At 43.0% G+C, this 23344-nt stretch overlaps 1 protein-coding gene across 7 annotated transcripts in view; it reads right to left on the minus strand.

The window, feature by feature from the left end:
- Positions 1-13862, minus strand: part of LOC138776414 (pendrin-like) — a 112725-nt gene extending 98863 nt beyond the window's left edge. For all 7 annotated transcript variants that reach the window (XR_011360721.1, XM_069956128.1, XM_069956125.1 and 4 more), the window contains exon 1: positions 13610-13862. Coding sequence is in view for 6 of the 7 variants with exons in the window: in XM_069956128.1 (XP_069812229.1) it covers positions 13610-13711 (102 nt within the window). In the remaining variant the exon portion in view is untranslated. The remainder of the gene's footprint in view (positions 1-13609) is intronic.
- Positions 13863-23344: the final 9482 nt, after the last annotated feature.

Here is a 23344-nt window from a genome sequence, read left to right on the forward strand (position 1 = left end):
CTATATCTGTAATATTTGGATTTACTGCAAAGTAAAAAACAGAAAAAGCTGTGACTATCCTTTAACCCCTACCCACACCAGTATGCAACGATTTGTCCTGGAGAGAAGTAACTTTGCACACCAGGACGTACAGATTGATTTTTGGTACACACTGTAATAACTGGCAGTTTACGGGAAACGGCTGAGACTCCCCTGTAACCAGCAATGGATATGCGGCATCATTCCAGGGACGGCGATTGCTGTAACAGGCCAGTTACCACTGTTCCCAGTATTTGCAGTAACGTCTTGGAACATATGACTGGCGATTAACCAATATTAGTGGCCCATCGTCTGCGATTGCTGTGATTGGAAGACTCCTCCTTTTCAGACTACTATCCCCTTCCACACCTCCCATCACCTTCTCCCTCTCCCCAGTGTGTGACTCCACAAGGGACAATTTACATTTTTTAGCATCAGTTGTCAGTATCACTCCATAGTGTTAGTGGTAAGTTTGTCAGTCTCAAGTCGTTGTCAGTGTCTGTTGTCAGTGACAATCTGTAGGGACAGTTGGCAGTTCATCAGCATAAATATATTGCATCAGTTGTCAGTGTTACCGTCAGTCGCAACAGTACAATCAGTTGTCAGCGTCTGTCCTTTAGCTTGTCAGCCTTAGTTGGTTGCATCAAGTGTCAGTTTGTAAGTAAAATACAGTCATGGCCAAAAGTTTTGAAAATGATTCAAATATTATACAAATATTATATGGTTTGTATGTGTGTTTGTCAGATGTTTTTATCACATACAGAAATATAGTAGCAATCATATTATGAGTAACAAAAGCTTATATTGACAGATAGAATGAGTTAATGCAGCAAGTCAATATTTGCAGTGTTGACCCTTCTTCTTCAGGACCTCTGCACTTCTCCCTGGCTGCTCTCAATCAACTTCTGGACCAAATCCTGACTGATAGCAGTCCATTCTTGCACAATCAATGCTTGCATTTTGTCAGAATTTGTTGGTTTTTGTTTGTCCACCCGTCTCTTCATGATTGACCACAAGTTCTCAATGGGATTAAGATCTGGGGAGTTTCCAGGCCATGGACCCAAAATCTCTATGTTTTGTTCCCTGAGCCATTTAGTTATCACCTTTGCTTTATGGCAAGGTGCTCCATCATGCTGGAAAAGGCATTGTTGATCGCCAAACTGCTCTTGGACGGTTGGGAGAAGTTGCTCTTGGAGGACATTCTGGTACCATTCTTTACTCATGGCTGTGTTTTTAGGTAAGACTGTGAGAAAGACGATTCACTTGACTGAGAAGCAACCCCACACATGAATGGTTTCAGGATGCGTTACAGTTGGCATGAGACGACTGGTGGTAGCGCTCACCTCGTCTTCTCCGAATAAGCTGTTTTCCAGATGTACCAAACAATCGGAAAGGGGATTCATCAGAGAAAATGCCTCACAGTGTGTGCAGATGAACTCACACCTGCCTGCTGCCATTCCTGAGCAAGCTCTGCACTGCTGGTAGCCCAATCCCGCAGCTGAAACACTTTTAAGAGACGTTCCTGGCACTTGCTGGTCTTTCTTGGGCGCCCTGAAGCCTTTTTGGCAACAATGGAACCTCTCTCCTTGAAGTTCTTGATGATGCGATACATTGTTGACTGAGGTGCAATCTTTCTAGCTGCGATACTCTTCCCTGTTAGGCAATTTTTGTGCAGTGCAATGATGACTGCACATGTTTCTTTAGAAATAACCATGGTTAACAGAAGAGAAACAATGATGCCAAGCACCAGCCTCCTTTTAAAGTGTCCTGTGGTGTCATTCTTACTTAATCATGACAGATTGATCTCCAGCCCTGTCCTCATCAACACCCACACCTGTGTTAGTGGAGCAATCACTGAAACGATGTTAGCTGGTCCTTTTAAGGCAGGGCTGCAATGATGTTAAAATGTGTTTTGGGGGATAAAGTTAATTTTCTAGGCAAATATTGACTTTGCAAGTAATTGCTGTTAAGCTGATCACTCTTTATAACATTCTGGAGTAAATGCAAATTGCCATTTTAAAAACTGAAGCAGTAGACTTTGTAAAAATTAATATTTGTATCATTCGCAAAATTTTTGGCCATGACTGTACATGCTGAACTGCACATGAAAGACATTTGCTTTGTGAGCATGAAGAGAAATGCTGTCAGAATAATTGCCCTATTACACAAAACGATTATCACATGTACTCGGCTGATTACCGACCGCAGCTGCCATGAACACTGTTAGCTGATCATTGCCTTTCAACAGGTGCAGAGTTGCTCTGTGTAATTAGTCCAGCAACTAGAGATTTCACCGGCACTACAACTCCCAGCAGACATAGATACAATGTCCTAAATCCATATATGATCAATTCAGTGGTGCTCAGCTTGGTTATAGGACAGTCCATGTGTGACTAAAGAAAGAAAGATGTTGTTCTTTTTTAATTTTTTTAACTTTGGGACTGTTTCTATTTATCATTTTGTACCTGTGGGAATAAAGTACTTGAATATTTAATTTACCTAGTTTACATCTTCTTGGTGTGCTTATTTACTATATGGCATATTCTTTTCTGTAGTTTGGTTGTTTGTACATTGTCTATATGCCAGTTTTTTAGCACCCAGCTTCATTGTTTGGCTGTGCATGCCCTGTATGTTTCTTGGTAGAAAGAAAGAAAGATAATATCCAGCAGCACTCACCATAAAAGATGATCTTTATTCAGGGTTTGTTCACACGTACAGGATCCGATTTGATCAAATCTGCTGCGGATCCGCAGCATAAAATCCGCTGCGATACGGTGTGTGTGAAGCTACCCTTAAAATTTAAAAGACATATTAAACAGGAACATGGAGACACATCTCACAGTCTCAGCCAACGGCCGTTTCACACTTCCCTGCACTCTGTTACATAGTTACGTAGTTAGTATAGTAGAAAAAAGACTCATGTCCATTAAGTTAAACCAAGGAGGGCATGGATGGAGGGAATGGGGAGGGATAATGGGTAGGTTCTATACATATGCATTAATGTTATCTTGTTCTAAGAACTTTAGCCTGTTTTGAAGCCTGTTTTGTGTACTGTAGTTAATCATGCAATTTTCTCTATAGCAATAACAGAAAAATGCATTTCTCCAGCTTACCTCTAGAGTTCACTAAATGACATATGTTTTCTATGAGGAGTTTGGTGGGCCCTCATTGTTTTCAGAGACTACTTACTCTTTCCCACTCCCACCTAATTGTGACCTCTAGTGTTCCTTGGCCTATTCTACGACAACTAATACTTATTTTTATAAGACCAATTCCACTCCTCTGTACCTAATGGTGGGCTCACATAGATGGATCACAAAGTCCCTAAATCCTAGTTTTAGCATTAGAGTCTCCATGACTAGGATGTTATGCTGTTGAGTTCATGTTCCTCACCATGAAGAATAGTCGCTTTTTCGTCAAAATAAGGGTATCATCCTGCCAAGGGTAGGGGGGCTGTTGGGGAAGTTAATATATCCATTGTCTACGATGCCCTTTTCCTTAAATATGGGTGATACATTACCTTGAAAGTTGGGCTTGTCACTAATTCTGCACAATAACATGGCGTGAGCACTTCAGATGTAAGAGAGTACACTTTCACCTCAGGGTTTCTTTTTGTCATATAACAGATGATAATGTTTATTGTTCTGGTATTAATGCTGTTTTTCATTGGCTTTCCATTCCAACATGGCGACTGAAATTTTGCTCACTAAATCTCATGGGTTTCAACACCCCAGAAGAACAATCACAAATCTGTTACATGCAAAAGCACATGTGAATTTCTTTTTTTCTCCAAGAAACCCACTTTAAAACTGCAGATTTCTAATAGATATTACCTGTCCTGGAATCACAGCACTAATCCTGAGGTTAAATCTAAAGGTATTGGTATACATAGATCATTGCGGCATGAGGTACTTGACGCATGGGTCGACACAGAGGGGAGGTACGTATTTTTATCTTCTGCTTGCCTGACTTAATCTTCCTAAATCAGGACCAAGTTAAAACCTGTAGGCGGTTTCTATGCCTCCTGGAGGACTTTGCGGAGGGCCTCATGATGCTTGGCAGAGATTTCAATTTCGTATTCGACCAATCGCTGGATTCCTCCTCCGGCGGAGGTCCCCAGCAGATGTTCCAAAAGCAGAGACTGATCTTTATGCTCCACTCTCTATAAGTGGTAGATATCTGGTGGATAATGCACCCCAATGACTGGAATTACACTCTCTATTCTCCACTGTAAGCTTATTACTGCCAATCTGGTCTGACTCTGACTATGCACCTGTGTTTTGCATGTTGGAGATTACAGACTCAGCAGCTATTTTCCCTTCATGGAACTTAAACAAGAATTTCCTGTCTCGCCGATGTGCAAAACACAATTAAAGACTTAATCTCCAATCATACACAAGATGATATTGCTCTTTCTTACCAGTGGGAGACTTTGAAATGCGAGGCACTCACATTAGGAAATGGCTCAGAGTTAAAGGGGTACTCCAGCGGGGGGGCACTTTTTGCTGAGGAGGTGGCTGAGGGAAAAGACGTCCACTCACCTCCCCGATTCCAGCGGTGGGTCTCGCATCGCGGCACTCCGGTGCCCGGCCCCTTCCTGGTGTCTGACGCAGGCCCGAGACGTGACGTCTCTGGTCCGCTCAGCCAGTCAGTGAAGGAGGTGGGATCCGTTTCAAGTCCTCTCAGATCCCGCCTCTGTCACTGACTGGCTGAGCGGAACTGAGACGTATCGTCTCGGGCCTGCATCATACACCAGGAAGCGGCCGGGAACCAGGCACCGGAGCGCCGCGATGCAGGACCTGCCGCTGGAACCGGGGAGGTGAGTGGACGTCTTTTCCCTCAGCCAGGTCCCAGCAAAAAAGTGCCCCCCGCTGGAGTACCCTTTTAACATACAGATAACTCGCCTACTAACACAAAAACACCCTTAGAAACATGTGTCCATGTGTCTAGTATCTGACGAAGCAAAGAAGGCGTTTGACAGAGTGCATTAGTCCTTTATGGAGCAAACACTCTGTCAAATCAGTATAGGACCTCTTAAGCTAAGATCTTAGAGCTGTACTACAATCCTATAGCGAAGGTTAGAGCAAATAGTATTTTATCCACTTCTTCTTTTATAGGTGATTGCACTTGTCAAGGCTGCCCTCTGTTAATCTTAAATAAGTTAAATAAATTAAATAAATAAGATGTGTGCTGTGTGATACAGCCCGGACATCCGGACGGATCTCTAAAAATTACCCACAGCTCTCAACAGCCGGAGACCGGAAAGCTAAAGGTGAGTGTGCTCAAGGGATGATAGTGAAGTACCGTGCTAAGTGCTTTCACTTACGGCACCCTGGGGTCACCACTCCCAGGGCACTTCTGGCACCTCGGCTCTCAGCCCCCTCAAGCCCCTGGCATCTTGCACCGACTGACTTACCACGCCAGCCACCTGCTCAACCCTTATTCCCTCCGTGTGGTTCCCGGCTCTCTTACAAGCAGTACTACACTTGATCTTAGCCAAAAGGCAGAGAAGCGATGAGGAATGGCTCATGATAGATGAACATTTATCCCCTTGGGCCCTAACTTCCTTTTGGTGGATTAATAAATGCTACCAACAAAACACACCAATCACTGAACTCAAGGAGAACAGTGAAAAAAACCAATGGAGTACTCATTTAAGAGTCTCCACTGATTGCCCCCTACAAAATTTGAATATGCAAAAAAGGGGTCCGTGGAGCCTCAGTTGCGAGTCTCAATAGCCAGATATCCCTCTCTCCAGAGAAGGAAGCCTTTTGCTAAGGGGTGCCTCCTAGTGGGGAGAGCACCAAACCACCCTGATACGTAGTCCCTCAGGTCCTCGCTCTGTTGCAAGCATTGGGACCTAAATAGGGAAATACCAGGGTGGCCCCTACAAGTCAAAGTCTAACTCTGTTGCGAGTGTCACTAGCTCTACCCTGCCTACATTCACACGGCTTGGGGAACTCCGTCCGTACAGACACATCTCATGGCTGGCATACCTCCAGCTACTTTCCTTTTTTACAGCTTTTTCATGCTGTCAGGCTCTGCATAAGGATCTACAGACCTGGAAACTTTGATAACTCAAACAGGCTCTCCGCGGAGAATCCTAATCAGTATGTACAGTATTCTTCTTAATATTAGTTCCACTGGAGCTCTATGTTTTGCACAAGCTTGGGAACAAGAGCTTGGTAAGTAATTCACTTTTGTAGACTGGGACAAATGTTCCTCCATAATGTTCCTATGGTATGTCATGCACAGGAGAAAAATTATAAAATCCTTACACGGTGGTATCGTTACCATGCTCTGTTGCATCTTGCATCTTCCTTTCTGTGCTGTAGATGCTCATCTGCCTCCGGGACTATGCAATACATGTGGTGGCGTTTCCCACATCTTGATAGATACTGGTGCAAAATAATGGAATTGTATAATTCTTACAGCTAGCTCAGTCCCTGTTACAGCTCAACTGGTCTCTTCTCCACAATCCCAGGCTCCATCTTTTTAGTCAAAAAGGGACTGCTCCACCATGTTTTAACTGCTGTTAGATTGGTGCTACCCCGCCATAGGAAGTCCTCTACTTCTTCATTTAATTGCAGAATGGATATTCAAGGTCAACTACATAATGCGCATGGAGAGGATGGTGGCAGAGAAAAACAATCACAATGACACAAGTTTACCTGTACATGGACATTGTGGAAACTTTTTCAGGATAGTCCTAAAATGAGCTCTTGGTTGGCCTCCCCTTAATTTCAGCAACAATGCACCTTGTCCTGAAGCCTTATAGTTAATTGAATCTCATATTTGCCATTTCCCTAATTTTATTCTCAAACCACTTGTGAAAGTGAAATATTTAGAGTTAAAGCAATATCTTTTTGGAAGAAAAATAATTTTACATTTCGATGGCCTGTTACCAAATCCTATTAAACACCTGTGGGATCCAGATGCTTGCTATAAACCTTGATACATTTCTTAAAGGGCGTACTTTTCAAAAGGGGATTAATTCTTGGAGATACTGGTACCTTAGGGGCACTTCACACACATCATAGCGCTATAACTAATTCCAGCTAAATCTGCTCTCTCAAGGCTCATTAGCGGCCTTTCCCTTCTGAACCCTGCCATATACACAATCAGCAGTTTATGACCCCATACGGAGATATTTCCAAAATTTGCAGATTTAGAGAAATAATTGTTAAATATTTCTGTTAACACCTGCTGTGTTACAAAAAAATACAGACAAAGCAACTAATTTGTGCCCCAGTTTCCTTTCCAGGTATTTGACATGAACAACTTATAGTCAACTTATCCTTTTAGTCAATGGAGACTAATGGTCCTATTACATAGAACAAATCTGTGCAATAACGATCGCTTTTAAACGATTATCTTCTTGTGTAAATACAGCTAAAGATCAAGTGACGAGTGAAAAATTGTTAATCGTTGTCTTTTTTAACATATTCTAAAATTGGCGCTGGTGGCTTGCTGATAATTCGCAGGTTGCTTTGTCTAAACAATCTTTGACAGATTCACCCTATTGTGTGGTTTGGTGTAAGCGATCTTAAAGCAATTTATTTCTTCGTCTTAATGTTGATCGCCATAAAAACCAAATCATTAAACGATCGAATGAGATTTATTGCTCTACGTAAAGGGTCCTTTTACACGCACAGATAAATCGCTTAATTGCTTGTTTAGCAAACGAAAATTGATGATTTTTAGCTTTACATTGTAGGCATTTAGACGAGTAGGTAAATTGCTACTAAAAATATTTAATGCAATCATAACAGCGTTATTAGAATATTCGTAATTGGGTTTGTAGCTATACACTGTAAACGATAAGTGTTTACACTGTCAGACTTGAGAACGATTGACAATAATTTTGAGGTCAGCTCAAAAGATGCAATCAAAGACATACAAACAAACCTTTGTTCGCAGTTTAATTGTTGCCACATTTACACCAGGAGATTATCACTTAAATTTGAATGATTTTACTTTGTTTGCAAAATAATCGGCCGATGGAAAAAGCCCTTAAAGGGGTTATTCGGGTAACAAAAACAATATTCTTAACGATCCCCCTTTCCAATAACATCCAATGTCTAATATACATGTATAATCTATCTTGCTCCCTTTCCCTGTTTTTTCTCATTCTTATCTGCTCTGGATAACTAAATTTATCTTCCACTATGTCCACTGACAAAATGTTGCTCCCTCTTCCCCCCTACCTTTGTAGACACAGGACACGTGATCTCCTCTCTGGGGGATGGGTTAGCTGTCTATTGACTTGGTAATCTGGCCCCCAGGACAGGAGACATCATCTGCATCTGTTCACTGCTAGTGAACGTGCTGCTTCCATAGACTTACATGTGTCCCTGAGCCTAGGTCTCTGTAATATGAAAAGTTACAGTTCTATCTCTGCTTGCTGTCAGTAAATGTAGACATATCTGCCTGTCTTTGTGTCACAGCTCTGTATATTGTAAGTTTTATGGGTGTTCTTAGAGTCTGGATGGAATTAGAATGTTTTCATTCACAGTCAGCAAGCAGAGATCTAAACCTGCACTACACCTTCACCCTGGTAAACAGATGGCCATTATACAGCATATAGCTACACCATGCGTGCGTCAGCTCTGCTACACCATGGCTGTATTAGTTCTGCTACACCATGTGTGTGTTAGCTCTGCTACATCATCAGCTAGTATAGAATACATACTGGGGTGATGTGATGCAAAATCAGTGGGAAAAAAACTGTCCCGTGTTTACTGTGCAATAATAATGACAGCAGTGGTCAGGAAAGAAAACAAAGGGGGCCAGTACACAAACAGACCAATCAAGCAGATGCATGATGGGAAATGTAGTTTTCTGGCCGGTGCCATCTTGGATATAGATTGTCTTTTACAAAAACTTGTAACTCAGGAATGGCAGCAGCCAGAAAGAAATGAGGCGGCTCAAAATACTCAGGGGTGAGTAAGAGCAGCCAGCATTTCATTTTTTAGCTTAATATTTAACTTTTAATAGTGTTAATCTAAAATATTACAGTATAGAAAATTAAACAAGTGTTTAAAATCCAGGACTTCCTGTGCAGAGATATAGTAGGCTTAATATTCTTTATTCTTCATATATTTTGAATCAGTCACTATAGTCAGTAATCTTTGGTCATGACCACTTAGCAATGTGACGGCACAAAAACCACAACAGTATCTAAATAAGTCTATAGTCATGCGCAATGGAATAAATCAAGCCACTTTAGACTAAGTCACAAAGACTTATCAGACAAAATGAAGAAACATGCCCAATGGATGCCAACATTTAACCATATTTAATGAATTGCAGAAACCTGCGCAATAGGAACATTAGGAACAACTAATGCTTGTGCGCATGCGCTTATGCAGAGAATAGCTGCCCTAGTATATATGCTCAAAACAATAATGTGAGTTCAAATTGGCCGAGACAACAAACCCATTTGCTATCGTTAGGATCAGATGATTTGCTGCTGGACCGACACATCTATCGATCATAGGCCCATTCAAAAATTAGGGACCGCTGGATCTAGATTTAGGCCGGGTTCACATATTCCGTATCCGCAGCGGATTTTATGCTCCGAGTTCACAGCGAAATCTGCTGCAGATACCTGCCCATTCAGTTCAATGGGATGACATACTCGCAGGGGGATTGTCAAAGTCAGCGCCCTTAACCAAGTTCTATAGATTTAAATGGAGCTCATCTCCTACAGCAGGAAGAAGTAGAAAGCCGTGGAGAGAAGTGTTCAGCCTTCCAATTCTGCCACCTCATTTTAGAGATCAAATTTTGGTGCCTTTGCAATAATAAATGTGGGCCATTGCTTATATATCTCTTCAAAAGTTGGGCAATATCATATAATGAATTATGATTCAGTCATCACATATAACACAAAATGTCACAATATGTCATGCCCCTCCAGTAATCCTTCTGAAATATTATTAGAAGCCGAAAAATTTTGCTTTGCTATAAGTTTTTCAGGCACAAATGACGGGATATAAATGATCTGGCTGAGTAATTCTTTTCTTAATACTGCAGAAATGAATAAAACCAAATGATGGAACACAGCAATAAATCTGTAACATCACAAGGGTCACAGAACTCCGAGCTCTGATCCAGACTATCTGCTCTAGCAGTAATAAACCCTTAAACCTGGACCAAATTGCTCCCAAATAGGTAGAAGAGGCTCTCAAAATTCCTGGGCAAGACATTATGGTCTGTGAGTACACAACCGGAAACTATGGACACTTATTTGCTGACTGTGCCACTGCGCACGACATTTAAGATGACAACGAACCACACCAGACATACACGCAGAGCCTCAACCCAGGCTCCCCATGACTGAACGTGTTGCAACTAAAGGCCCAATGGAAAAGCATTCCTCCAGAGACAGAGAAACCATCTATTCATCCATCACTGAAATTAAACTGGTAGGGCCTAAACACATGTCCCTTCCAACTCTGGTATTACTAGGCTGCTGCTGTTTTGTTTTTGCCTAGCTAGTTGTTGAAAAAAGGGGGAACCTTACACATTTTTTTAATTGTTTGATTATGTATATCTATCTTTCTAAGTGCATGTATTTGTCAGCCCATCTATTCTTCTATGCATCAATTTTCTACCCATCTATCTATGCATCTATTTTTCCATATCTATAGATCTATCCATCCATCTACGTATTCATGTATCTATCTATCTATCTATCTATCTATCTATCTATCTATCTATCCATCCAAAAGATAGTCCACAGCACTCCAGAAAGTTGACTAAAAAGTTGGGTTCATATATACCGTATCCACAGTGGATTTCAGAGCAGCGCACTGATTGGCTGAGTTCCGGGAGACGCCGGGAGCCCCCGAAGCAAGCCAGAGTGGGGACCTGGTAATGTATGTACCCGGCCCATGGGGTGTTAACGGGGCTGACTTTTCCATACTCGCAGCGAGATGACAATCCCGCTACGAGTATTTTATCTCATTGAAGTGACTGGGAAAGGTATCCTCAGTGGATTTCGCTGCAAACTCTCAGTGTTAAATCCGCTGCGGATACGGTATGTGTAAACCCACCCCTAACATGCAAAAATTTATTCCATCAACGTGATAACAGCACAAAGCAACAAAACAACTAGAAGCAACGCTTCAGCGAACAAGCTCCGCTTAAAAATGGCGACAAGTTCTATACACAACATAATAGATTCTACAGTCATAGGGGTTCTGTACGCTAAAGAATAGCCATGTGCCCCAAGTTTTGCTAGTGAAATCATAAGTTAATGTAATTTATTAGAAAAATAACTTTTGGACATTTTAAAATAAAGATATTTCTTACAAAATCACATGGCAAACACTGATATTCCTTTATTGGTCAAGCTGTGTGTTTTACAATTAGACCGGGTCCTAAAATAGAATTGCTTACTAGCTTTATTGAGCAGCACCATATACAGTGGCGTAGCTACCATAGAGGCAGGGTAGGCAGTTGCTATGGGGCCTGTGGAGGAGGGGGGCCTGAGGGAGAAGTCAAGAGTGAGTGTCCTTCTACTTAACCCCTTATGTACTGCAGTGTGTAAGTGACCCAGTGTTTACTTCTATGCTGCAACACAAAAAAGGGTTAACAAGCAGAAGACAGAAGGATAACCTTTGACCTCTGTTCTTCAGCAGTGGCCAACAAGTAGGAAAATGTGCAGGGCTCTGTGCAGAGGTCAGGGGTTATCAGTGCATAAGCAGTAAAGCAGATATATCCTTGTCTTTTGAACATTGGGTCACTTACACACTACAATACATAAGATTTTATTTTTTGGCCACATCACAGAGCATATACTGTGTACGCAGTGCTTTGTTTTGTGCGTAGTGGAGGGGGGCCCCTTAAATTTTTTTGCTATGGGGCCCCGTGAATCCTAGCTACGCCCCTGACCATATAGCATTATGATGCGAGTTCCTACAGTGTAAAACATGGGTATTTTTTTCCTTTTAGGGACAAGTCTACATACAAAAATTAAAGAGCTACACAGTAATAAAAAAAAAATCGTTCATTGCAAAAAAAACACTACAACTGATGCAGTGAGAGCCAAGCCACTTGAGCTCCCAATGTAAAATTGTGGTCTCTGTCCTTCTTTCCAAAGCACAATCATCCCAGCAGGCCCCTCCCCCTATGACCACTCAGCCCCCCCCCCCTACATCCATGCAGTAACTACAGCAGAACCTGTGCCTGCACACAGTAGTAACACAGGAGGACTCCCTCACACAGGAGTATAGGTAGTCACTCAGAGCTGTGCCTCTGAATTCACAATCGTAGTGTGATTGCACCTCTTAACATGGGGAAGAAAGTGGAGTATCCTATCTCAAAGTTTCTTTCAAAGTTTAGCCTAAAACCAAAGATGTCTGGGACTTAAATGGAAAATAATCAGCAGGATAGAAGCACCTATCCTGCTAATAAGCCCCTATAGCGCACATGGCGCTGAAGATGAAGGTAAGTTTCTTACCTTTATCAGTGGCGCCGTTTTCAGAAACTCTGTAGTTGATCAGAGATTTAAATGAGGCAGTTAAGTGCACTGGGGCAGGACCACCACCCTGACTGCAGAGATCCATCCAGCCAGCTGGGTCAGATCACTACAATTCTCCTGAAAAAGAGTGCCGAGGGTGATGGTGGGAAACTTACCTTCATCCTCAGCTCTCCTGTGCGCTATAAGGGCATATCAGCAGGTTAGATGCTTACCATTGGGAATGCACTGGGAACCAGTCAGCAGTAGGACACTCAGATTTACCAAAGTGTACAAAACGGAAACTAGTGTAAACTGCCCACAGCAACCAATCACAGCTCAGCTTTCAGCTCTTGGTAAAAGCTGAGCTGTGATTGGTTGCTGTGGGCAGTTTACACCAGTTTCTATTATACACATTTGATAAATCTGAGCCATAGTCTCCATATGGTTAGAGGTGGATTTTGCTAATGTGTAATGTTTATGTGCGATATCTGCACCGCGAACACCAAGGACACTGAACAAGGTGTGCCCCAGGGGTGCCCCTTCCTTAGTGCCAGCCAAGGGAGCGTAGTATCATCATGGGAAGCCTTCATGCCAAGGTGACAGACACTTCAGTGACCTTGACTGGTTGTGGAACCACAGGTCCCAGCCATACCACAGGTGTCTCCCTTGCCACTGAGCCAGCTAGCCTTCCATATACATGTTTATAATAACTATAGTACTGCCCAGGCAAGCTGTTCAGCCCCTTCCTCTAATGCTTCTTATGTGGATCTGTGGTATGTTGCAGAAGATTAGGAGTAATATAAAGCAGGATGCATGTTACTCCTACAATTCCCTTGCTGCACATTATGCCATTTTCACAATGTGCTCCATAGGAGAAAGGTGCCCCACAATGTATATAGCAGCCATGGAAACAACACAGGACATGACACAACACTTATTGTACACCTGGCGCTAGTACATGGCACCAGGACTGGCACTGCCCATAGGTGATGATGAGGCAGCTATAGGACCATTGTCTTTCATCTCCCCACCACCTGTAGCCATGCTCCTATAGCTGCCTCCTCCGTCCGGTTACTACCACATACCCAGCCACACACACCACAATGGGGAGGACAGGCTTCTTACCTCAGGCGCTGATACGTGGCTTCTATAGCGGGCTCCTGTGCCGTTCCCGTCCTCCGTGCTGGGCTCGGCTGCTGGGGGTAGCTGCCGCCTCTCACTAGCCATGACCCTGGGATCACTACTGCGCTGGCCGGCTACTGTCTGGCACTGAGCGCACGCATCCCTCACACAGCAGAGGATGAGGCGAGAAGCTGCCCTCCCCCACCAGCCGGCACCGCGCTGACTCTTCTAGGTGTCAGTCATGGACTTCATTGTCCCCTCATATATGGGGAAGTGTGTGGGTCTGGGCACTTCCCCCTGACTATCCGTGCATGACGGCTGGGATGACACTTCTCATACATGTCCTGCTGAGGGAAGTGCTCATACAAGCCCACATGTCCATTGGACCTTATAGTGGTCAATGTAGAGAAGCTGTAGAGCCAGCCTTTGGCCATATTTTCCCGCTCAGAATAAGATATGTGGCGACAACTCAATGTAATATAAAGTGCAGTTCTGAGGGGCATATGTGAGAGCTATATGTATAGGAATGGTGGCTCCATATAGTTATAGTACTATACAGCCCTGAGGGGCATATGTGAGAGCTATATGTATAGGAATGGTGGCTCCATATAGTTATAGTACTATACAGCCCTGAGGGGCATATGTGAGAGCTATATGTATAGGAATGGTGGCTCCATATAGTTATAGTACTATACAGCCCTGAGGGGCATATGTGAGATCTATATACAGTATAGGAATGGTGGCTCCATATAGTTATAGTACTATACAGCCCTGAGGGGCATATGTGAGAGCTATATGTATAGGAATGGTGGCTCCATATAGTTATAGTACTATACAGCCCTGAGGGGCATATGTGAGATCTATATACAGTATAGGAATGGTGGCTCCATATAGTTATAGTACTATACAGCCCTGAGGGGCATATGTGAGAGCTATATGTATAGGAATGGTGGCTCCATATAGTTATAGTACTATACAGCCCTGAGGGGGGAAGGTGGGGAAATAAAGGTGACATGGCTGTGCCCTCCATAGAGGACATGGTTCCTCATGAGTGAGCAGCAATCCTCCCCTCCCCCTGTGTGGTGGTCACAGAAATAGGCTCACTTCCCCTACATATACTCCATGGCACATTACTAGCTTTTATGCTCCTTTCTCTTGTGACCTTTACTGTTTTACTGTTTACTCTCCATTCGCCTGGTTACAATGAATGTCACCAGTATTATGTGTAATATTAGATATTTATATCCAGAATTTTATTCAATAAAAAGCAGTCATGAAGAGGAGGTATCCACTCACTTTGACAGTTCTTGTACCCTAGATCCCTCCTACAGGAGCTAATCTGCTCCTAAACTGCCTGCCTGGTCTCATTCCACTGTAAGGGTACGTGCACACTACGGAATCTCGACGGAAAACCCGTCACGATTCCGCAGCTTACACAACCTCACGGACTCTGGCGGCTGCGCGCATTTCTGCCCATGCTGCGCGCATTTCTGCCCATGCCATAGACTACATTCAATGCGCGGGTGGATTCCGCCGTCTGTCCAAAGAATGAACCTGGAATTTGCCCGTGCATAAAACGGGGTCTATGGCACAGGTGGAAATGCGTGCGGCCGCCAGAGTCCGCGAGCGGTTGCGAGCTGCGGAGTCCGCGGAAGGTTTTTCGTTGGGATTCCAAAGTGTACACATGCCCTTATGCCTCATGATTTTTTAAGTTGCTGTATGTCCACTGACCACATGTGTTTTGTCCACTTAGATCTTACCAGTATATGGTGTGCTCTTGGGAGGTGCCTCCTCTGGGTTTAGGGGGCCATCAAGTTCCACACACTCATGCAACCTCAGCTCCCCCTCTGGAAATACCAACCTCAATATAAGGCTCTTTAGTGGACAAAGGGATAACCAGAAGCAAGATGGGTGGTATCTTGCCCAGAGATAAAAAGAAATGTTTTAAAGGGCCCATTGCCTTACAAAGAGGACTTGCAAAAGACCACCTCCTTGAGTACCTTTTATGAAGCATTCTGCACTTTTTTTATGCACTTGGGTATCACACAGCACCTACTTAGGATTTAAAACTAACAAAAGTTAAAGGTTCTGTATTTATGTTCCTATTTCGAGGCGTGAGCTAGATTTGCTAAAACTGAGACAAACACTGACTTTATTGCCCATAGAAACCAATAGTAGCTCAGTTTTCATTTCTTAGATTGCTCTGGTAAAAATGAACCCTGAACTGTGTATAGTTGCCATAAGTTTTTATCGCACATAGTTTAAGTAAATCTGGGCCATAAAACTAGATTAATGTCTAAAAAAATTGCTAGGGACTTCTGTGTCCAAAAATGTATTTTCTGGTACTTTATGGGCTTTAAATGTCTGGTTTGCAAATTGCATGATGGCATTTGCTATGGTCATAAAAAATTTTTAAAAAAACTGCTGAAAAAATGTGGAATAAAAGGCTGGAAAAAATGCAAAAAATGGTTTTAAAAAAAATGTTCCAAAATGGCAGATAAAAGTCTCAAAGTTTTTTTTCAGTGTGTGCATAGCCTAAGGGCCCTTTTACACAGGCCAGTAGGCTCAAGATAATCAGCTCTGATCAGAGCATGTTTGCTGAGCCTTCAATGGCTGCGTCGTTCATGAGGCCAATTTAAATTGTTCACACAGCATGGTGAGTGGCCAATAGCAATAAGTTAGGGTGCTTTTAGACAAAGCGATAATTCGTCCAATCGATCGTTCAGCGACATTTTCGGTGAACGATTGTTGGGTAACCAATCGTTGTTTAGCCATGACGATAAATCGTTCACTGTGCGTCACTGTAAGAGGACCCTAATGCTGAGTTTACACGGAGCAATTATCGTTTGAATTTCCACGATAACAATCGCATTTGAGCGATAATTGGCTCGTGTAAACACAGCAAACGATGAAGCAAAGAGTGAGAAATTGTTCATTTCGATATTTCAACATGTTTTCATATCGTTGGTCGTTCGCTAAAAATTCACAGATCGCTTTGTGTAAACAGTATTTCATCGATTTACCCTATGTGTGAGATAGGCTTAAGCGATCTTAAAACGATTGCAATAACGAATTTTCCAAAGGATATATCATTCCATCTAAACACTGATCATTATAAAAAACACATTGTTACTTCGAAATTGTTAATCGTTCGATTGGGCGAATTATCGCTCTGTGTAAACGCAGCAATCTAGTTTGCGAGCGTTTATCGCTAATTGTTAATCGTTAAAAATCGCTTCGTGTAATAGGACCCTTAGGCTATGTTCAAACATAGTATTTCCATCAATCTTTTCGTCAGTCTTTTGTCAACCAAAACCAGGAGAGGAACTGACAGGACAATATTATGATAGAAAGATTTGCGCAGATTTTGTGTTTTCAACCCGCTGCTGGTTTTGGTTCGAAAAGGACTGACCAAAAGACTGACGGAAATACTATGTGTGAACATATCCTAAAACTGCACACAAAGTATTACCGGCCTCATTTATCAAAATCATCTAAATGCTAAATTTGTCTTTGTTGTCACTAGCGAACAATCGCTATACTGCTTTTAGAGCAGATTAGAGGGGTTGGCCACCATTAAACACTTTTTGTAAGACTAGAATAATGGTTATAATAAGACACTTGCTCATACAAAGTGCCTTTGTTGTGAGGCCGTTCTTTATAACCATTCTTCTCTGTCCACTGCTAATCCCCTTTCCTAATGTCCAGGCTGGATGGCTCCTCTGTCCATACATGGTATTATAGGGAGAAGCATGTAAAAACTCAAGAAAGGAGTGCAGTAGAGAAGGCAAAGACATATCCATCATAACATGCTCTTTATCACTAGTGCTGTGAGACAAGTGGACCAGGAACGGCAGGACTTTGACAGACCTGTAGTTCCCAACATGAATGTTGGTGGCAGCAGAGAAGTCTGTGTCACCCCTTTCTGCTGCCACTTAGTGAAAATAGTTATACGAAGAAAAAGTATATTTTTATTTATATTAAAAAGTAATATATGTTTATTAATGCAATGTATTATTAAAAAAAAAATCACCAGAGTACCTCTTTAAGAAATTAAAGCTGAGCTCTGATTGGTTACCATTTGCTGTTACGTTTAGAGCCAATTCACACAGTACAATTGGCGGAATTCCACCTGCTGTCTGTTTTAATGGAACGGCTTACGAGCTTCCGCGGCTCTCCATTTAAAGAATTGACATGTCATTTCTTTGAGCAGAGAGCGGCAGAAGCGGAGGTGAGTAAGCCATTCCATTGAAACAGACGGCAGACGAGAGAGCTCTGCCGCAGAATTCCACCGCTTTTAGGCTATGTTCACACTACGTATATTTCAGTCAGTATTGCAACCAAAACCAGGAGTGGATTAAAAACACAGAAAGGCTCTGTTCACACAATGGTGAAATTGAGTGGATGGCCGCCATATAACAGTAAATAACTGCCATTATTTCAATATAACAGCCGTTGTTCTAAAATAACAGCAAATATTTGCCATTAAATGACGGCCATCCACTCAATTACAACATTATGTGAACAGATCCTTTCTGTGTTTTTAATCCACTCCTGGTTTTGGTTGCAATATGAGGACCACAATACTGACTGAAAAATACTGACTGAAATATACATATACTGACTGAAATATACTGACTGAAATATACATATACTGACTGAAATATACATATACTGACTGAAATATTCTGACTGAAATATACATATACTGACTGAAACATACGTAGTGTGAACCCAGCCTTACTCTGTGTTAACATACCCGTAGGGCAGGGCAGTTTCTAGGTCATTTTGGTAACAGGGCGAATCTTGATAAAAGATTCGGGTTACTAGGAAGAGGCAGTGTGTGTATTGCAGCATAGAACGGTGCAGAGCCCTTAACAGATAATGTTCTGCTCAATACAAAATTATACAGGGACTCACAGGTGACGTCTTCTTTGATCTGAGGCGTCACTTTCCCTTTTCCTCTTCATCCGGCCCGGACCTCCATGATGATTTCTTCCAGATACGTTTCATCTCTTTAGAACCTGCGAGACAAACATCTCAGGCTCCGCACTTGCAGAAACTTCCTTCCCCTTTTCCCACCTATAAGGTCCCAAATTGTAGTAATTCTGCTGTTTGGTGCAGTTAAGTCTGCATGGTGTGACCTCCATTACACTGACATACAGGATACTGGGAAAGCTGTGTGACCTCCATTACACTGACATACAGGATGCTGGGAGAGCTGGGTGACCTCCATTACACACTGACATACAGGATGCTGGGAAAGCTGGATGACCTCCATTACACTGACATACAGGATGCTGGGAAAGCTATGTGACCTCCATTACACTTACATACAGGATGCTGGGAAAGTTGAGTGACCTCCATCACACTGACATACAGGATACTGGGAAAGCTGGATGACCTCCATTACACTGACATACAGGATGCTGGGAAAGCTGAGTGGCCTCCATTACACTGACATACAGGATGCTGGGAAAGCTGAGTGACCTCCATTACACTGACATACAGGATGCTGGGAAAGCTGGGTGACCTCCATTACACTGACATACAGGATGCTGGGAAAGCTGAGTGACCTCCATTACACTGACATACAGGATGCTGGGAAAGCTGAGTGACCTCCATTACACTGACATACAGGATGCTGGGAAAGCTGAGTGACCTCCATTACACTGACATACAGGATGCTGGGAAAGCTGGATGACCTCTATTACACTGACATACAGGATGCTGGGAAAGCTGTGTGACCTCCATTACACTGACATACAGGATGCTGAAAAGCTGGGTGACCTCCATTACACTGACATACAGGATGCTGGGAAAGCTGAGTGACCTCCATTACACTGAAATACAGGATGCTGGGAAAGCTGAGTGGCCTCCATTACACTGACATACAGGATGCTGGGAAAGCTGAGTGGCCTCCATTACACTGACATACAGGATGCTGGGAAAGCTGAGTGACCTCCATTACACTGACATACAGGATGCTGGGAAAGCTGAGTGACCTCCATTACACTGAAATACAGGATGCTGGGAAAGCTGGATGACCTCTATTACACTGACATACAGGATGCTGGGAAAGCTGTGTGACCTCCATTACACTGACATACAGGATGCTGAAAAGCTGGGTGACCTCTATTACACTGACATACAGGATGCTGGGAAAGCTGAGTGACCTCCATTACACTGAAATACAGGATGCTGGGAAAGCTGAGTGGCCTCCATTACACTGACATACAGGATGCTGGGAAAGCTGAGTGACCTCCATTACACTGACATACAGGATGCTGGGAAAGCTGAGTGACCTCCATTTCACTGACATACAGGATGCTGGGAAAGCTGGATGACCTCTATTACACTGACATACAGGATGCTGGGAAAGCTGTGTGACCTCCATTACACTGACATACAGGATGCTGGGAAAGCTGAGTGACCTCCATTACACTGACATACAGGATGCTGGGAAAGCTGGATGACCTTTATTACACTGACATACAGGATGCTGGGAAAGCTGTGTGACCTCCATTACACTGACATACAGGATGCTGAAAAGCTGGGTGACCTCTATTACACTGACATACAGGATGCTGGGAAAGCTGAGTGACCTCCATTACACTGAAATAAAGGATGCTGGGAAAGCTGAGTGGCCTCCATTACACTGACATACAGGATGCTGGGAAAGCTGAGTGGCCTCCATTACACTGACATACAGGATGCTGGGAAAGCTGAGTGACGTCCATTACACTGACATACAGGATGCTGGGAAAGCTGAGTGACCTCCATTACACTGACATACAGGATGCTGGGAAAGCTGGATGACCTCTATTACACTGACATACAGGATGCTGGGAAAGCTGTGTGACCTCCATTACACTGACATACAGGATGCTGGGAAAGCTGAGTGACCTCCATTACACTGACATACAGGATGCTGGGAAAGCTGGATGACCTCTATTACACTGACATACAGGATGCTGGGAAAGCTGGATGGCCTCCATTACACTGACATACAGGATGCTGGGAAAGCTGGATGACCTCCATTACACTGACATACAGGATGCTGGGAGAGCTGGTAAACTGTGAACATTGGCGCCGGGGGCGGGGCATATCGCGGGGGCGGGGCGTATCGCGTGGGGGCAGGCTTATCGGGACATATCTGGGGCTCCCTCTGTGCAGGCTTCCCCCCACACCCTCCTCATAGCCCCCATTAGATACTCACCTGTCACCCTGCAGCCTCCAGCTCCTCTTCTTGGTGAGTCCGTCCTCTTCCTGCTTCCAATGCAGGCAGCCACCTGTCATACAGAGGCCGCCTGCACAGGAAGCCTCTGGGTCTCTGCCCCGGCTGCTGTTTTCTTTAGCTGTGCTTGCTGTACGCACAGCTAAAGGTCGCTCTGGCCAGGGGATCTGGAACTTAGATTCCAGATCCCCTGGCAAGCCCTAAGGATGCAGGGGCTGAGGGCCGGGTACTGTCGGGTGCCGCAGGGCGCCCCCTAGCTGTGGGCGCCCCGTGCGGTGGCCCGGCTCACCCGGCCCTAGAAACGGCCCTGCCGTAGGGTACTATTACACAAAGCGATTTTTCGATGATAAACGATCTCAAATGACCGCTATGGCGAACAACCTGAAATCGTTTACCCAATTACACGGAACGATGATCATTACTTATGATAGTTCTTGCGATCATTTTGGCGCCACTAGCGTGTTTGTCGCTACTGCGAACAACCGAATGACATCTTATTACATGCGAAGAATTTGCAATCGATCAACGATAGAAATAGGTTCAAATTCTATCAAACAATTTCTCGTTGGTCGTTTAATTGATGTCTGCTATTACACTAAATGATTTTCATCCAAAGGATCTAACGATTTTTTGAAAGATAATCGTCCGTGTAATCGGGCCCTCAGACTGGAACGATGGGGGGAAATTAACAAGGACTTTGCGCCTGTTTATAGGTGAAAAACTGGATTTTTCGCCCAATTTTTGGTCTAACTTCTATTTATGAACTGGTATTTTTAGATGCAACTTTTTATACGTATGACAGTGTGACTTTTCAATAACTCACTCACAATATATTGGAACATAATTAACACCAACCCACATTAGAATAGTCGCACACATCAGACTTTATAGCCCAATGGTTTGTATTGGGCTATTGACATGTTCAGTGTTTTCACGGATCTCCAATCCGTTCAGTTTAAAAATAGGACATGGCATAATTCAGAATGGAAGCACGGATCTGATTCTACATAGAAATCAATGAGATACGTGTTTTTCACGGATACACACAGATGTGACATCCGTGTTCGTCTGTGAAAAAAACACAGATGTGATGTAATCAATGTAATTTAAAATGCTTTAAAACAGATCCATGAAAAAAACGGACACGGATGCAAAATGGATGACTGTTTTGCACGGAACATGGGGGCAGCTAGCAGACCACAATCACGGGCCAGGAAAAACACTGATCGTGTGAATACAGCCTTAGTATATAATAGACCCCCCAAATAAATTTCACCACATCAAGTTTTTATGTTGGTGGGGGGGGGGGGGGGAGTGCTGTGGCCAAATGTTAAATGGGAGTAAATGGGGAAATATAAAACTCTGTATGTACATGGGTTCATTTTTGCATTTATTCACCCTTTAGGGACAGTTTTAGGCTGTGAAACTGAACTATCTGGTTTTCCCATAGCAGCCAATCATAGTTCAGGTTACATTTTCCCTGAGCTCATTAAGATATAAAGGCTGAGCTGTGATTGGTTAGTCTAGGCAAAACCCTACACTTTTGGTTTCAGGCAGCCTGATAAATCTTGGCCTATTTTTGAAAAGAAAAAAAACTCCAGAAAAATCATGAAAGTGAAAATCGAGGGGGCAGTTTGGCTAAAAAAGCCAATCGTAGGTTTTGAAAATCCTGTAATTGATTTAATGTTGCAAGTCTCAAAAATCACATGTGTTACCTGATGCAGGCAAGAAACACATACAAAATGTCTTTCAACTGCTACCTAAAACACACAGCTTGAACTCTAACAAACCATATACATTTTTTAACAAGATAGAACATTTTCTAATAAAACATATATGGCACATTTAACAACCGTTCCTGCACAGAGGTCTACAAAACAATCACCTTGTTATAATACTATTCTCCCTGAGCTGGTTCACAAAGGCAGGGCAACTTTGCACACAAACATAACAAGAAAATTTCACTTATAAGAACATTACACACCAAGGGAAACCTTTGTTAGTCCTTTCTCATAAGCATTCACTTCTGTGTGTCACAATACAATTGCATTACTTTCAGGCTGGGAAATAGTTTTCTTCCTAAGATCCCATGTGACTGTAGCTTAACTGATTCAGGGAATTATGAATTTCAGGAACAGTGCAACTTTTAACGACTTTATTAATACTTTCTTCACTAACAAATAGGTGTTGACTGACCCAACAGGCAAAGCCACATTACCAGGACTGAACATAGTAAAATTCCAAAAGCACATATCAACTGCATCGATTTCCATACAAAGTCATCAGGATGATGCTTGGAACTTACTGGCATCCTACATTTCCCGGGATACTCTTTTTCCTCTTCTCTGTCCTGTTCACTCTCCCTGAATGGAAAGAAGGAGGTGATTTTATGATCTGCACCTTTTTTGAAAAACCTATCTATGAAGAACTATATATCTTGTCTCCTTTCGCCTGCGATAATGGACTATTTGCCTATATTGATGACAAAAATATCTATTCAT

Source organism: Dendropsophus ebraccatus, chromosome 1, assembly GCF_027789765.1.
Source record: "Dendropsophus ebraccatus isolate aDenEbr1 chromosome 1, aDenEbr1.pat, whole genome shotgun sequence".
Classification (NCBI taxonomy): Eukaryota; Metazoa; Chordata; class Amphibia; order Anura; family Hylidae; genus Dendropsophus; species Dendropsophus ebraccatus.